General features: G+C 46.1%; 1 protein-coding gene across 1 annotated transcript in view; it reads right to left on the bottom strand.

The window, feature by feature from the left end:
• Positions 1-1,532: 1,532 nt before the first annotated feature.
• Positions 1,533-16,297, bottom strand: part of NCOA6 (nuclear receptor coactivator 6) — a 44,183-nt gene continuing 29,418 nt past the window's right edge. The window contains exons 11-16 of the mRNA XM_039563769.1: positions 15,514-15,635; positions 11,635-14,625; positions 10,011-10,079; positions 8,063-8,099; positions 5,070-5,218; positions 1,533-2,136 (exon numbers count right to left, since the gene is read on the bottom strand). Coding sequence (XP_039419703.1) covers positions 2,090-2,136; positions 5,070-5,218; positions 8,063-8,099; positions 10,011-10,079; positions 11,635-14,625; positions 15,514-15,635 — 3,415 coding nt within the window. The 3' untranslated portion in view covers positions 1,533-2,089. The remainder of the gene's footprint in view (positions 2,137-5,069; positions 5,219-8,062; positions 8,100-10,010; positions 10,080-11,634; positions 14,626-15,513; positions 15,636-16,297) is intronic.

Below are 16,297 nucleotides of genomic sequence, written 5' to 3' on the forward strand. Positions count from 1 at the left end.
ACATCCCCTCTCTTCCCCTGGTTTATTATTGGTGTGTGGACCTTTTCTGTGAAGACCTTCCAGTTTAGTGGACTTTGTCCTCATTCTCCAAAACTTCCCACCCAACCTGAGCAGGAGCAGTGAGGCCAAGCACAGAGCAGGGTGAGCCCCAAAGGAAAGCAGGGGCCCAGCAAAGAGGGGCTGCTGGGGCAGCACATCGACTGTGCCCGCGCAGGGACACGGAGCAGCCACACTCTGGGAGGGAGGATGGAGACACTGAAGAGTGCCTGGAAAGCTGCCTGGTGGGAAAGGCCTCAGGAGTGTTGGTGACAGCAGCTGAACAAGAGCCTGGTGTGGCCAGGTGGGCAAGAGGCCAGTAGCACCTGGCCTGTACCAGCCATGGTGTGGCAGCAGGACCAGGGCAGTGACTGTCCCCTGTGCCGGGCACTGGTGAGGCACCTCCAGTCCTGGGGTCAGTTTTGGGCCCCTCATGGCAAGAAAGACCTTGAGGGGCTGGAGCATGTCCAGAGAAGGGAACAGGGCTGGGGACGGGGCTGGAGCACCAGGAGCAGCTGAGGGAGCTGGGGAGACTCAGCCTGGAGAAAAGGAGACTTGGGGGGGACATTCCATAGCTCCCTGACAGGACAGTGGAGCTGAAGTGGGGTCAGGCTCTTCTCCCAGGAAACAAGGACAGGATGACAGGAAATGGCCTCAAGCTGCACCAGGGGAGGTTCAGGTTGGATGTTGGGGAAAATTTCTTCGTGGAAGGGGTTGTCAAGTCCTGGCACAGCTGCCCAGGGCAATGGTGGAGTCCCCATCCCTAGAGGGATTTTTTAAAAGTGTGGATGCTGTGCTTGGGGATGTGGGTCGTTGGTGGCCTTGGCAGTGCTGGGGGAACAGATGGACTTGATGGTTTTAAAGGGCTTTTCCAACCCCAATGATTCTGTGACATCAGCCTTGCTCAGTGCCTGTTATCTTGTGCACAAATAGGTAATTTCTGTGATTATAAAAGCTGACAACTTATATTTAATAACAATTTATATTTAATCAGCACTTTGAGATACATATTTTCAAAATTCAGCGAGAAAGGGAAGAGGTGCAAGTGTGTGTGCACAGAGCTCAGGCTCCGGGCTCTCCCAGCAGCTCCCGGGAGCACCGAGCCTGACCCACTTTCTGTGGCAGCACATCCCAGCCGCCAGCGCCCACGGCAGCAGAGTTACCCACATAAAGGACGCCAGGCTGCTGCCTGGCACGAGCCTTTACCCCACGGAACTGGGCCTTTTCCCTGCCTGTTCCCTGCTGAGCAGCCCTTTGTGGGGAGCCAGGCTGCTGGGGCTCCTCTGCTCCCTGCACAGCCCCGGGGGCAGCAGGGTGCCCTTCCTGTTTTCCCCTGCTGTGCAGGAACAGCTGCATCGGTTAATTTGTTTGTGGTTAAACAAATTCCTTGCTAAAGCTACATATAAGGAGCTTGCAGGCCTGGAGCTCTAAATAATCCCTCCAATCCTCCTGTTTGGAACGATGCTGCTGTTGTTGCTAATAATAATTCAACCCAATTTATAGGACAATAACATTTATTTAGAGCATGAGGGATTCCACATTATACAAACCCTTAAATTTATTTTTTGTCTCACTGGTCCATTTCTACAACAAATACATCAGATCTACTATATAATAAAATTATTTACATTTCCAAACAACATGGGGTTTGTTTATAAACCCTCTGACTGCTATTCACATACAGTACTTAAACAACAGCACATTACATTATTTTAATACCTAAAAATGACAACCCTGTATTCTAAATTGTTTATGAAAAGTGGAAACAAATAAATTTACAATTGTCTTCCCCTCCCCTTCCATTTCATACAAACACGTTACCCTAATGTGCTAACCCTGGACTTCACTTTGCAAATCCAGGGGGTTTTAGAAGAACCCAGTTTTTATATCTATTTATCTGTTTTTTAGAAAAAAAAAAATCATTTATTGGGAACAGTATAATATTAAAATGACTTACTGTACAGAATTTTATTTAAAAAAGAAAAATCACAGCTCAAAATTGCTATTGGTAAATTCACACTCATTTACAAGTCTCATGTTTCCATGCAGTAATTTACTTGGATTTTCTTCTTTTTGACTGCATTGCACTGGCACTCGTTTCTGAAATCAAGAGAAGAAAAAGAGCATGGATACGGAGTCGGTAAGCCATTCCCCAGAGGGGCACAGATTGCCCTGTCATTTTTCCAAACTCACACCAGAGTGGAAACCTCTGGAGAGCGGGATTTCCCCAGCACCGGGACTGACTCTTCAGCAGCTGTGACAGCCCTGGGCCGTCAGCCTGACACACTCGGGGCCCCCGCGCCGCTCTCCGGGCACCAGCGGCCTCAGGCAGACATTTATGGAGCCCCAACAGCCTTTAGAAGAAGAGCAAAATATTTTTAACTGTCCCCTATGTCCAGTCCCCCCCGTGCCACAGGGGAGCCGTATCCCGGGAGGAAGCACAGCCCCAGGTGCCACGGAGATGGAGCTACACAACACTCGGGGAGGTGTTTTGGAGCCTGCCACGCCAGTTAACAACCCAGCTGTCTGAGTTCTTAGAAAGTCATTAGAAAACAAGTCTGTGCAGTCTACAGAGTCACAGGAACACAGCTGATGCAGAAAGACACAAATATTAACACCTGCAGGGCCACGGCGACAGCAGATGACATGTCCAGTGCACTTACCAAGGCACTAAGTTTCCATTTCAAAACAAAAAAAAGAGTAAGGACCAAGGGCATTTGCATTTTAGATCTTTCTAAAAATGTGATTTCAAACGTTGGCAATGTCTCTTTGGCTCTTCATAATGTTTTCCAAAAACTATTGCAGCTGTGTGTATTTTAAGAGTCAAAAGGGAAAAAAATTTCCAAGCCCATCTAAAATTAGCAGCAGTACAACTCCATGGCTGTTACATGTGGAATTAGAAAAAACAATCAGCATTTCAAAATTTAACAAACTCAAAGCTACAGTAAACGCTAAAAGCAGCCCTTGCTGGAAAAGTACTCCAAAAAGGGAAAACACCAACACAGCACCAATTTTCAGAAGTGAAACATCTCCACAGGCTCGGCTCCAGCCTGGAGCCCCTCCAAGCAGCAGGGCTGACTTTGAAGTAGCTTCAGCACCAGCTGTTGCCACCCTCGTTGGTGCTCAAGGCTCCGTGTTTGGGAGGAGGAGTGGGCCAGCAGCGCTCAGTCCCTGGCTCAGTCCCTTGGGAGCATCAGCAGCACCTCCCCAGACCCTGCACCCCGGAGTGTGCCCGACACACGTGGACAGGGCTGACCCTCTCACAGTGACCCTTCTGCCTCCTCCTTCCTGAGGCTTAGCAACCGAGTTCCTACTCCAGCTGGTCAAAGTCTGCTTCTCTCTCCCTGCTGATTTTTTTCCTAATAATGACTTTACACAGCCTCTATCTCACGAGATAACTCCTCCCAGCCCCACATTCCTTTTACCATGGGTTAGGGGGTTTCTCAGGACACAGATAACATAATGAGGACGGGAGCAACCAAACCAGAATAATTAAGCTCTGATTCACTAATGAAAATGTACAACAGAGCAGGCACAAGTGGCAAACCAGGTGACACTCCTGCAGCCACCTCACTAACGTGCAGCCTTGTCCTCTGCCACACCTGGTTTGGCTCATTCTCCACAGCTCGGGAGCAGCTGTGTGCCCACAGGTAAGGCAGCACAGCCAGGTGTCCCCTGGGAGCTGCACCCCAGTGTCCAGCAAAGCCCTTGGACACGGCGGCAGCTTCAGATGCACGATTTAAAAACAAGGGTTTTATTTACAGAGGTAAGTGAATTACACAGTCAGCACAAACCCCTGTGAGAGTTTTGGTATTATTTAAATTTGATGCACTTTCCTGTTGCCACGTTTTCAGAACTTGACGTGTCACTGGTTGTCATCTTTAGGTTTACCCAGTACAGCGTGTGGGGCAGGTCACACGCTCCAGATCCCCTCAAACGCAGGCAGGGATTTTACACTGGCTTCACATTTTTCAAACTTTTTTTCACAATCATGAAAGAGAATTTATTTTTACAATACAGACTCAGATTCTTCTGCACAGTCCTGCCACAAATAGTAAATGTAATTAAATTCAGCAGTCACAAAAGTGCAGAACATATAGGTCCCCTGTGTAATCTTTGGGAGTCATTGCAGAATGACGTAAAGCTGGAATGCTTCTCTGAAACTCTGAAAACACAATATTCTTACCATCACACTTTAGTACCTCCAGTATGGAAATGGTGGCTGAATTCAACTTGACTTCCTTTTATAATCATTTTATATTAATACCTCTTTGTTCTGTGTATTATCTTTAAAATAGTGGTCGAATGTTGCCTCTTGACGGTCTCTCTCTACTCTCTTGCATAACTTTGGTCCATCAGCATTTTTCTGACCCTTAAACACAAGAAGCTGATAGAATTAGCTTCAGCCTGGCACTGGGCCGTGCATATCACACAATTGTTAAAGGCTGTAACCTGGGTAGGAGTAAGGTACATCAGCACCTGCTAATGCCATGGCTTAATAACTTCAGGAGTTCAGATGTTGTTGGGAAGCAGAGCTGAGGCTCTGTGCTAGTACACAGCACTCCCTGATGCTCCCGGCTGCCACCCCAGCAGCCTCTGGAGCGTGCCTGAACCATGGCATTTGACTTGGCAAAAGCTGACCGTGCACTTGGGAAGACTTAAGTCTTGTGTCTGTCGGGCTTCAGGAAAAGGAAAATGTCACTTTTTGATCTGAGTACAGTCCTTCCAACAGCAACACATTTCTGCCAAGAGAATTCAACTAGGCAAGGTGCTGAACACCACGGTGGCGAGTGCTGCAGAAAACAAGTTCCACAGATGTACCAAAGAGGAATTCATACAGGGTTTACTGCCAGTGCAGATGCCGGGAAACGCTTCAACACCAACCTGTGGCTAAATCCTTGAGACTAGAGATAAAGCACCCAAGGTGTACGAGCTGCAAACCAGCGTTACAAGGCAGCTACTGCCAGGGCAAATAGCTGGGGAAGCAGGCTAGGAGCTGCCCTGTCCCCAGGAAGGGTGGCTGTGCATGTTACCTTTTGCCGTGCCGGACGCAGACGCGGGTCGCGAGGATCTCTTGCGCTGCCCGTTCTCTACAGTTTCCTGTGAAGCGGCAGAATCCTCTGTTCTTGAATTTCTTCTACTTGGAGTTTTAGACTTTTCACAATTCTCTTTTGTCTCATTACTAATAAAGTGGGACAAAATATTTCTGATGAAGTGTGAGAAGAACTACGTTTTTCTATGCAAGTCAGACAAGCTGGAGGGAGGATGGCCCGACACAGGTGCCAGTTCCGGACTATTAGCACTGAAGATATGAAACGCTAGAGATACCAGAAGTTCTATCAGATGAAGAATGACCTGAGTAAGTCAGAGTATAGTCCATTTCTATCAAAAATTATCAGAGGGTACAGAATTGAGAAGTCCTCAAAGAGAATATTTTCAACATTAGAAGACCAAGAAATTAGATGCATTATAAATTGTCTGCTCTGTTTTCCACAGGTGCCACCATTACTGAAGTCTAGGAAAAGCAAACAGGTTACATTAGAGACTGCTGCAGTATGGGGGTACAGAGTTGAAATTGTAGATGAACATCAGGAGGAATTAAGAACTCTTCAGGGAGTATGCCAGCTTTTTGGGTTTGCTAAAAAGACTTTCTCCATTGATCCAAGTGATTCCTTCACATATTTAAAAAAAAAGGTTTCTTTAAAACTTTCTTCAAGTTTTAAAGCTTGAAGTCAAAATCCTTTTTTTTTTTTTTTTGTAACAGAAAGCTTCTTCTGCTATAAAATACTAATTTTAGGTACTGTGGACATCTGTTTCTTGCCAATGAGACAATAATGGGAGTGCTACATTTTGTAATCAAATTCCTCCTTTATTTTATCTCTCTCAGCCCTGTAAAGTCATCCTGAGCTTTGGGTGTTTTCTCCTTAATGCATTATTGCCAGACAATTTCTAGTGACTAAGCAGTTCCAGAAGTTTAAACTAAACTTCTCTCCTGGGAATCCAAAGGTAAGCAATTAACTAAATAAATTATTCTGCTGATAATTGAAAAGAAGAAAGCTCATTTCAGGCCCTTTGGGTGACACTTGCAGGATTTCAAGGAAGGCTGCCTGAATCAGAGACTGGAGTGAACACACAGCGCAGGGTGACCTGTGTGTGACAGGTCCCACTGCAGTGTCACCCTCCAGATGAGTCCTGCTTTGAGGGGAAGGACTCAAACCACTCAAAATGTAAGGTTAAGTAACAGAAACCTGAAATAAAACAGTTTCTCAGTGGAAGGAGAGACAAACATTCTCAAGGAAGGACACGCAGCAGAGGAGACTACGGATTATAGATTATCTCAGATACAAAATAAATACTGAAATCTATTTCCCCACAAGGGAGTACTATGGGCAATCTATAAACTGGATCCCCCAAAACAGGTCTCAAACTGGTCTTCTCCTATGGAACTGGGGCAGCTGAACCAGCAGTCACCTACCTCAGAGGATCCCTGGAGGGAAGCAAACAGGCACCTGAAGTTCAGTTAGTACAGGTAATTTTTACAGATTCTAGTGACTAAATCCAGAGCTGGGATTGTCTCATAGGAACCAGCACATCACTTCCCTCCTTTTATAGGAGGAAATCAAGTTACTCTGAGTGAAAATATTTCTAGTGCTTTATGGGTTGCAAGGTTCCCCTAAGGTTTTAAAGGTTTTTAATGGCTTTAAACTGAGAGTAGGTTTAGATTAGATATTAGGGAGAAATTGGCACAGGGTGCCCAGAGAAGCTGTGGCTGCCCCATCCCTGGATGTGTCCAAGGCCAGACTGGACTGGGCTTGGAGCAACCTGGGATAGTGGAAGGTGTGGAATGAGGTAAGTTTTAAGGTCCCTTCCCACCCAAACCATCTGTGATTCTATCAAGGTTTGTCCTGTGTGGTTCAACTCCAGGAGCCCAAAGCTGCCCACTGTATCAGCCATAACTAGACCCAGTTTGGCTGCAAACTTCTCTTCTTTTCCAGTCTTGCTCAGAAAAGCATCAACCAGAAAAACCCTGAGAATGCCCTTGTGGTAATTTGATGTGCTGGGTGAGTTTGGAGATGGTCACACAAGAACACTTCATTTGGAGAATTGGCTCAGCTGCCAATGTCCCACCTTGAGCTCTTCAGAAAAATTCTACCCTGAAGAAAACTCACTGTGAAATTTCAGCTTGTCTTTGAAAGATGCCAATCCAAATGAAGGTAAATGTGGTTAAACATTCCATTCAGAGCCATTCCTGATCTGAGGAAATGCGCTGCATTCCCTCCCTTACGGAGGAAGGCACTGCCTCATCTCCTGAGGAACCCAATGAGGGGCTGCCCCTCCTGCCCTGGCCTAGGGGTCACTCCACCCATGAGGGCAGTGTCCAAAACCCAGCTGGCTGTGCCAGCACCAGTAGCCAAAAACCTCCCCAAGGGCTCTCACTGCCAATGGAGTCAGAGCCTGGGGTGTTTAGAGTCTTCCAAGTAGATCTTGGAAACTGTATTTTCTTCTGACAGAACACAACCATTTGAAATATTATCTTTTAATTCCTGAATGTCTTAACCAGGACAACATGAAGTTTCTACCTGACTTTCCTATCAAGTTTTGGCAGTGTTAACAAGGAAATAGAGGAAAACTGTTGAAAAGAATCCTCAAGGCAGAAGAACAAACTTTTGAGAGACTTCCTTTCAGAAAACAAAAATTCACATGACAGCTAAGCTGCAGGCTTTGGGGGGTTAGTTTTGATTTGTTGTGCAACCATCAAGACCCTTCCAGGACATGAAACACCCAGGCCTGAAAGGATGAGAGGAAACATTGCCCAAAGCACAGACTAAGGAAAAAGTTACCTTATATTCATTGCATTTCAGCAATGGTTTGGAACATTCAACTGGCCTGATTTCCTAGCAGGAAAGAAAGGGTATGGCCGAGAAAATGAAAAGCAGTAGCAGAGGTTGAGCAATTGAAGCAAAGAGAAAGGGACTTCCTCCCACGAAAGCTATATCTACTCTGAATCTACAAACTATCTCCTTACCTTTGACCAGCAACTACTGCAGCATTTGTCTCAAGTTCTACAAAAGAAAAAGATAATTTTAAAGTCTGCTGTAGAAGTAAGTACATACCTGCTGACAAGGCATGACTAGCTCACATTTTTCTATCACATATTAGATCTCAAGGACAAGCTTCTCTCAAAGCAAAGCAAGCCAAAATACCAAATACCACATTGGCCAAGTGCTTGGTCTGATTGCAGCTTTCAGGACACTGCTAAGTGTCAGCTAAGACAGGGGACAATTAAAGCAGAAGAAAACTGTAGAGAAACTCCCTGACAAGGGCTACACTCTTCTTGCCCTATAAATTTCCATTTTAGACAGCTTATTTCTACTAAACCTTCTAGGTTTTATTCGTTTTTAAACCTTAAAAGTACCCATCTGGCTCTATTGTGCATGTAAAAATTTGCCTTAACCCAACTGCCTTTCACAGCAATATCTTCTAATGACAAATTTCTGAAGCCCAATTGCCCCTGTACAGAATTGGAAAATATCTCAGGGGAGATGATGCAAAGAGAAGTCTGACCTGTTTTCTCTCTCTCTCTCTCAGTGATTTTATACATACAGGTCAGGTTTCCTTTGGAGTCTTCACCTCAGTAAACAGCTCTCCTTTTCAGCATATAAAATGTCAAGTCTTTTTACTGTCTGTCTTTTGATTCTCTCCACATCCACCGTATCCTTTGTTGAGAGGGAAGACCTATGCCTAAACACAGCCCCTCTCATGAGAAACTGCCAGAGATTCAGGGATTACCATTGCAATGTCACGGATGAAGTCCCTGTGCTTTGTCTCATTGCCCACAGCGAGATCCAGCTCAATTCCCTCATCAAACCTGGGGCCAGTGGGGCACAAACTGGGGCTTTGCCTTTGACAGCAATTCAGCACCCAAAGTGTGCACAGTGAATAGAGGCATGAAAAACGTAAGAAAATGGGTAATGTCTGTCTTCCCAGGATGAATGTGCAGTGTTGGAACACCAGCCTCTTCAGTGTAAATGGATATAGCACCGTCTGAGAAAAACAGACGTCTTGGGAACAAAGGAAGAACAGACCAAGCAACATAAGGAAAGAGTTACCTTTTTTCCCACCCAAAATTTAAACAGGGAGATTATCCAACAGCAAAAAATGGATAGCACCAGTGCTTCCCCCAGCAGGAACTCCCCAGTATAGTCACAGCAGCACAGGGCAATGAGTCAGATGTGAAAAAACAAGGGTATATGACCACTTTGGCTTAGTGGAAATTCAAAGAAAACAATTTTGTAAAATTTCTACTTTCCAAAAACTCTATTTCTAATCAGATGAGAGATAGCAAATGGATGGAGAGTGGCACTTCCCATAAGTAAGCCCACATCTATCCGTTTTCCCTACTCAGCTTGGGAATTACTTTTTTAAACCACCCCAAAACTGACAGTGAAACACCATGATAGTAGATGGCAACACCACAAAGTCATCTGCCAGGGCTCCATCCTGAAACACTGCTGAGGGGGCATTAAAAGCTGAACAGAAAAAAAGGATGACAACTCTAAAACACATTCCCAGCATGGCATGACCATATTTCTATATTCAGAAGTGTGCAATGAAAGAAAGACCCCTCTTACTAGTTCTGAATAGAACTTCAAAATTCAAACACACTGTATCATTACAAATCCAGTCCCTCCAATTTATCACTGAATGCCTAAAACCTTCCTCGGTGATTTTTTCATTTTTTACTTGACCCCATCCTGAATCTCCCACAAGGCTTTGGAGACCTCCAAAGCACAATGTAAGTAGCAAAGAAAAACAATCCCAAAGGCACAAATAATAATAAAAAACCCCACCCAACCCCCAAAATACCCGGTGTGTTAGTGACCACTGAATATGCATTCAAATAAATGCATTTTCAGTTCCAAACATAAAGGGTTTAGTTCACCTCTATTCTGCTTTTCCGAAGGAAGATTTACCTGTTCTTTGAACAGTACTTTCTGATGTTGCAACTGAACTTTTTTTCTGTGTTAAATGTTGAGAGGATGCTAGAATAAAAGTGGAGGGAAAAAGCATTATTGTCAAAGGGAGTCAAAGGAGTTCCTGTGGTGTGATCAGGCTGGTACAAAATGCCCTCTCTCCCAGCTGGCTGCACTTCAGCATTTACAGATGCAGTATTTTTAATCTACCCTCCACTTCCCTCCCACCACGTGCCTCCCCCTTCTTAAAACAAACTTTGGCAAAACTATCCCAAGCAAGTTTTCTCAAACTAGAATGAGTGATGAAATGGAAGTATCATAAACCACATTTCAAAAAGTAACAGTTTTTCAGCAGTCTGAGACATTAAAGGAGTCCTAAAATTTCAATAGTTTAGTCTCTGTTATTTTAATGTTCATTTCAACAGAGGTTCTGGGGGAAAACAGTATATTCCTAACAAATCAGTGCCCTCACTCCTTCAATTAAAGTGCACAATATGCTCCAGAGTTGCCCTGGAAGGCCTTTGGCAATAAGATGACAACTTAACCTTTCTTAGGTTGACAAGTAAAAAAATCAGATGGAAAAATAATTTTTGTTGGGCTAATGCTTTCTAGCCTTCTATGTGATAGTGAACTTACAGAGAACAGGAAGACAAAAAGTTTAACATTCCTGCTTAAATAAAGACTATCACTTCCATTTTTCTCCTAGAAAGCCGGAACTCCTCTGTGAAGCTCAAAGGAAGCATTTCCATTTTCCAGTGGCATACAGCTACGACATCCAACAGCTACGGGGAAAGTCACACTGAGGCTGAAGTTTTCATTTCCCCTGACTTCTGTGGATTTGATCATCCATGATTTTATTTTCTGTGTCTAATTCATGTTGTAAAGCACAACACTCAGCTCACTTCAAGAGTGATAGGTTTATGTCCACACCAGATTCAATAAATTAAAAATGACATCAAGAAATAGCATCAATGTAATATATAGAGTCTGTCAGGTGCTCAAATTAAAACAGCAAAGCTCAGGTGTAAAGGTATCTTATGTTTTCAAATTGAATGCAGTTAACCTTTTCCTTAATTTCTCTGAAATGAGCATTTAAGTTCTTCCCTAGACAAAAAGGCATGGTGTGGGTTGTTTTTTCCTTCTGTTCTGGAAGTTATTCAGCAATTTCCCTAGAGGGTGAAGCTTATTCAGAGAGGGAAATAGCATTATTAGGATTAATTAAAAATATCATAATTAAGTCAATAAATTGAAATAATTTACAAAATCAAAAGTCTATGGCAAGGCCAAAGCAGAATCCCAGTGTATCTACCAGTATAAAAGGCACCCTAAGCACTTGTCATTACTGATACATCCGCTTTTCCTCCTTGCTTCCAACAGTTACATGAAGTTACTGAATCATCTGTTCACGACAAACACCCCACTGAAGCAGTAAACGGAAAGCGAAATAAAACATCTGAACTCAAATCTTGGTGAATACAAGCCTGCGTATCACCCAGCTGTTAGAAACAAGCAGCTGGCAGCCTGGGCAGCAGAGCCTATATTTTCTGGTGTTCGCGGAGAGCAGCCCCCGGGATGTCCCGCAGCCAGCTCGCTCCCCCCGAGCCCCGCGCAGCCCCGCACTCACCTGCGCTCTGCAGCAGCTCCGGGGGTGCTGCGGGCTTCTCCTCGGCCGCGGCGCTCCCGCTCTGCTCCGGGCCCCCGCCGGGGCTGCCGCTGCTGGCGCTGGGGCCCGCGGGCTCCGCGGCTGCCGGGGGGGCTCCGGCCGGGGGGGCTGCGGCCGGGAGCGCGCCGGGGGCGGGAGCGCTCGGGGGCGCGCCCGGGGACGCGCAGGAGGGAGCGGCCGCCGCGGGGCTGAGGCTCGAGCTGCCGGGCGCAGAAGTGCTCTGTTTTGTAACACTGGGTGCTGGAGGTGTCCCGCTTTTGTTATCGAGTTCTGCTGGTGGTTGCTCTGTTCCCAAACTATTTGGGAGCGAGGTTTCTAGTCCCTGACCGTCTGTTTCTCCATCCAAAGCATACTGCTCTTCCCCTTTCTCCAGGGAGCCAGTGACCTTCTTGCACGCTTTAGTCAGCAGGAGTTGGCCAATCTTGTCTACTTTTCCCTTTCCCTTGCTGGATGAAACAGGACTGCGCCTGTTCCCAGATCCCGGGCTGCTTGTAAGCAGAGGGGAAACAACAGGTCCCGACTGGGCTGCTGGCACAGGGCACTGCTCACCCGACCCTGCACCTTGGGAAGGCTCCTCCGGGCTGAAGTCCTTGGCTTGCTGAGCAGGAAGGTGTGAAGGAACACTGGAGGGAGTTGGAGCAGAAGAAGGCAGTTGGACAGGAGATGCCAAGGGATTCAGAACGAGTGATCTGCTGGTGGGAATACTGGACACAGGACTGGTGGATGAGGTGCTGGGAGGAGCGGGCCCGGAGGAGAACTTGATATTCTGTGGGATATGCAAAGGACCAACAACCGCGACCGACTGAGGCATCAGGCTTGAGTTAGAAGTCATGGGGGCTGCTGGAATCGTGCTGGACTGAGAGCCCTTCATCACCTGGATGATTGAGGATGAGTTTATGAACACAGGTGTGATGAACTGCGGCCGGGCGCTGGACTGAACCGCGGACTGTCCTTCCGAAACCATCACTTTGCTCCCCACATTGGGCATGGTGACAACAGTGGACACTAACGCAGATTGCAAGTGGGATGGCAACGGAGCTGATGTATTAGCAGCAGATGTAATAGGGTTGGAAGTCACAAAAACTGTTATCTGGTTGGGGGGTAAAGGACCTGAAATAGAAGAAGAGCTGACAGGCCTCTGCATTACTGGAGGAACACTCTGTGCCACGCTTGAGTTCACTTCTCCCAGTTCCTGGTGCCCTGGATTTGGACAGGGCTCATTATTTTGAGGCAGGCTAAGTGAATTAGATGGCTCCTTGCTCAAGGATGAATCCTGCAGTGGAGGAATGACAGCTATCTTCTTTAGCTCCTCACCAGTGGGGACTATCGGTGCCATTTCAAGACCTGTCAGCCCAGGGGGCTTAATGGTCACATTAGGAGCTCCAGAATTGTCAAGAAGTTGACTTAGAGAAGTTGGTGCCTCCCTCATAGCTGGAGATACCATGGTTTTACTTTCCTCCATGACTGGGAGCTTACTGCTGTCTAAGGCTTGCCCATCTTTTTTTGCCTGCTCTTCAGGAACCAGCACTTTCATATCTGGAGTAGGGACACCTTTCAGTTCCATACTGGGCTGGTCTTTGCTACCTTGGACACCTTGTGCACTTTGACTCTCAGTATCTTGAGGCACACTAAGGCTCTCCTTATTGTCTTCAGGAATGCCAGTCACAGCAGGTACAGAAACTGCAGGATTCTGGTTACTCAAAATGGAATTATTTTGAAAACTTGTAGTCACAGGTGTTGGCAAAGAAGAGGGACCAGCCATCATATTTCTTTGTAATTCCATGTTCTGCAAGAGAGATGGATTCTGCTGAGTTGTCAATGATAATTTAGCTGCTTTTGAATTCTGTCTGCCAGGGCTTGGCGTAGTTTTCCTACTGGATCCAGGACTGGACCTTCTACTATTGCTTGGACTTGCTCTCTTTGTTCCTCCAGTGTTGGTTTGTTTGCCTGAATTGATGACCACACCTTCCAATTTGTGTGACTGTGAGGCAGTAAAACTGGACTGATTGTTAATTGTGAGATTTGATGGGGCTTGTCCAATGGCCTTTAAAGTAGTGGGATTCAGACCCTGCTGATCAAATCCTCTGTTGAGGCTAGGCCTGGGAGGTAAAGGAATATTGATCTGGGGAGGGAACAGGCCAGCTATAGAAGCGTTGAGCCTCTCTGGAGACAGGCTAATTTCTGAGGGTTCTGTGCTGGGTGGACGGTTATTAGGAGTCTGAGGGTAATACGGCCTTGGGCTTGCTCTGTTTGGGGTTTTAGGCCTTGAAGTTTGTGATGGGGCAGCAACATTGGGAAAATGGTGTGTAAGAGCACTAGACAGAGAACTAGACTGCTGCTGGGGACTTGCACCTTGGGCAGCTGAAAGTGGGGACGGTCCAGGCTTGGGTCCCGTCATCATTAACTGGTTCTGTGAAACTACTAAATGAGATGTCAAATTATTCTGAGCTCCTGATGTCGGAGGGCCCTCAGCTCCACCTCCTTCTGGAAGAGAGGGTACTGATGACACCTCTCTGAGGGGTGAGCTGGAAGGATTCTGTACATTATCTGGATAAACCATTTTCCTGGCATTGTTTCCCAGAGGAGGATTGCCCGGCAGGGCCAGTCTCTGTTTGTCAGGAGATGGAGGCACCGGCCCAGGCCCCTGGAGGTTCACCATCACCGGCATGTTCCCGCTCTGCTGCATCGGCATCCGCTGAGCATCTGGGTTCAGGGGCCCCCTGGGGGGGTGAACCCCCTGGGGCACAGGCAGCCTGACTGATTTGGGATCCTGCTGCATCATCAGCATCATCATCATCTGCTGCTGCTGTGGGGTCTGGGGGGGTGCCTGGCCTTGCTGGGGGGCCGTCTGGGGCTGCTGCTGCTGCTGGGGCTGGGGCTGCTGTGTGTGTGGCATGAGCTGAGGTGGCATCTGCTGAAGTGGCCTCTGCTCCACCGGCTGAGATGGATAACCTAAGGCAACAGGATGACACATTCATTAAAACCAACCAAAGATCAGAGGAAGCAGAATTTCTCTAACAAACAGGATTGGATAGAAAGTACAGCCTGGAGCCTGTTTATCTTGGATGGGAGCCACATTAACAAAACAGGCTTTACAAACAAAGTCGAAGATTTTACTTAATTCATAGAAATAGTTTTACTTCATGTATGACTTGCATGAGATTTAACTGGAGATCTCTTAGTGTATTGTATCAGCTACTAACCCAGGTTCACACCAGCTGAGAAGTCTCTGCAACAGCCCACGGGCTTCCTTTCACTGACAAACATGGAGCTGGACTTCCACTAATTATTACTCCTTAAAACAAACTTCAGTTTTACAGCCCTGCAGCACACCTGCTACAGACCTGACATTTTCTAGAGTACAAAGTAGCATTTGCCATGCATTACTCAGCCAAAAACATGCTAAGGACCCCCCGTGTGGTTTATAATATAAATCTTATCGCAGACTTTAGATTTAATCCTCTCTACACACAAAGGATCATTCCAACTACAACCCCTATGTCTTCTCAAAAATCAGCTATTGGTCAATGCTAAATTTTTAAGACATCAGTCTGTGCTACAGCTAGAAACACAACATTTTTTTATCAGTTATGTTACTACTGAATAACTCTACAGTACTCAGTATGATACCTCAGGATGATACCTGAGAATGGGGCCACCTCTTCATTTTGAGCTAACCCAAAGAAAACACTTAAACAATGGCACCAGTTACTTACTAGGATGAAAAAAAGTTTGAACTTGAATGTGTGATACCATAAATAAAATACAACTGTCACAAAGATCAGTTAAAAGCTCTCCTACAGTTATTACATTCAGATAATCACAGAAAAATCCTTCTACCTGGTGGCCTACTTGCAAAATCTGAGAGTTTAGGGCCTGACTTATCTAAATTCATTCCTTGGTCTCCAGACATCGACGACTGATCACTCTCCTCCAGGCCAGCTGGACGTGATTCTGAAGAACTGAAAGAAAAATAATCACAATTAAGATCCAGCCCCTACATCAGTGTTTGATTTCTGCTTCTATAACCAAGTACTCCAGTAATTAATTCCTAGCACTCTCCACAGACCTGGAATAACCCACTGAAATGCCTCTGAGGTAACTTGCCAGACTGGAACACACACACCAGGTCTGTGTATAGTCACTGCCTAAGGACTACTGAAAAGGAAACAAGTTGCCTGGTGCTCTGTTGATCTGAAACATTTATTTCTACTGTGAATCTGAGCTTTATAACTATGTTGCAAATGATAGAGCTACACATATTTCAACTAAACAGGCTTCCCTATGACATCTGTGGATAAGCAAGTGCCATGGGTAGATGCATTTTTAATTTGTTTTAATGGTAGCACCTTTTCTTCCAGTACTGCACCCAGAAGTGACTCACTCAGGGTATCCAAGACCTCTGATAACATCACAGCACAACTGCACTGACGTGTCAGGCACTGCAGTCACCCTCCAGAGCACAGACCTGGGTGCTACTGGGGCTCTGTAAGTGATCCCATGCTGGTCTGGGTTGGAAGGGACCTTAAGGCTCATCTCATTCCAGCCCCTGCCATGGGCAGGGACACCTTCCACTATCCCAGGTTGCTCCAAGCCCTGTCCAACCTGGCCTTGGACACTGCCA

Source organism: Corvus cornix, chromosome 20 (genome assembly GCF_000738735.6).
Source record: "Corvus cornix cornix isolate S_Up_H32 chromosome 20, ASM73873v5, whole genome shotgun sequence".
Lineage (NCBI taxonomy): Eukaryota > Metazoa > Chordata > Aves > Passeriformes > Corvidae > Corvus > Corvus cornix.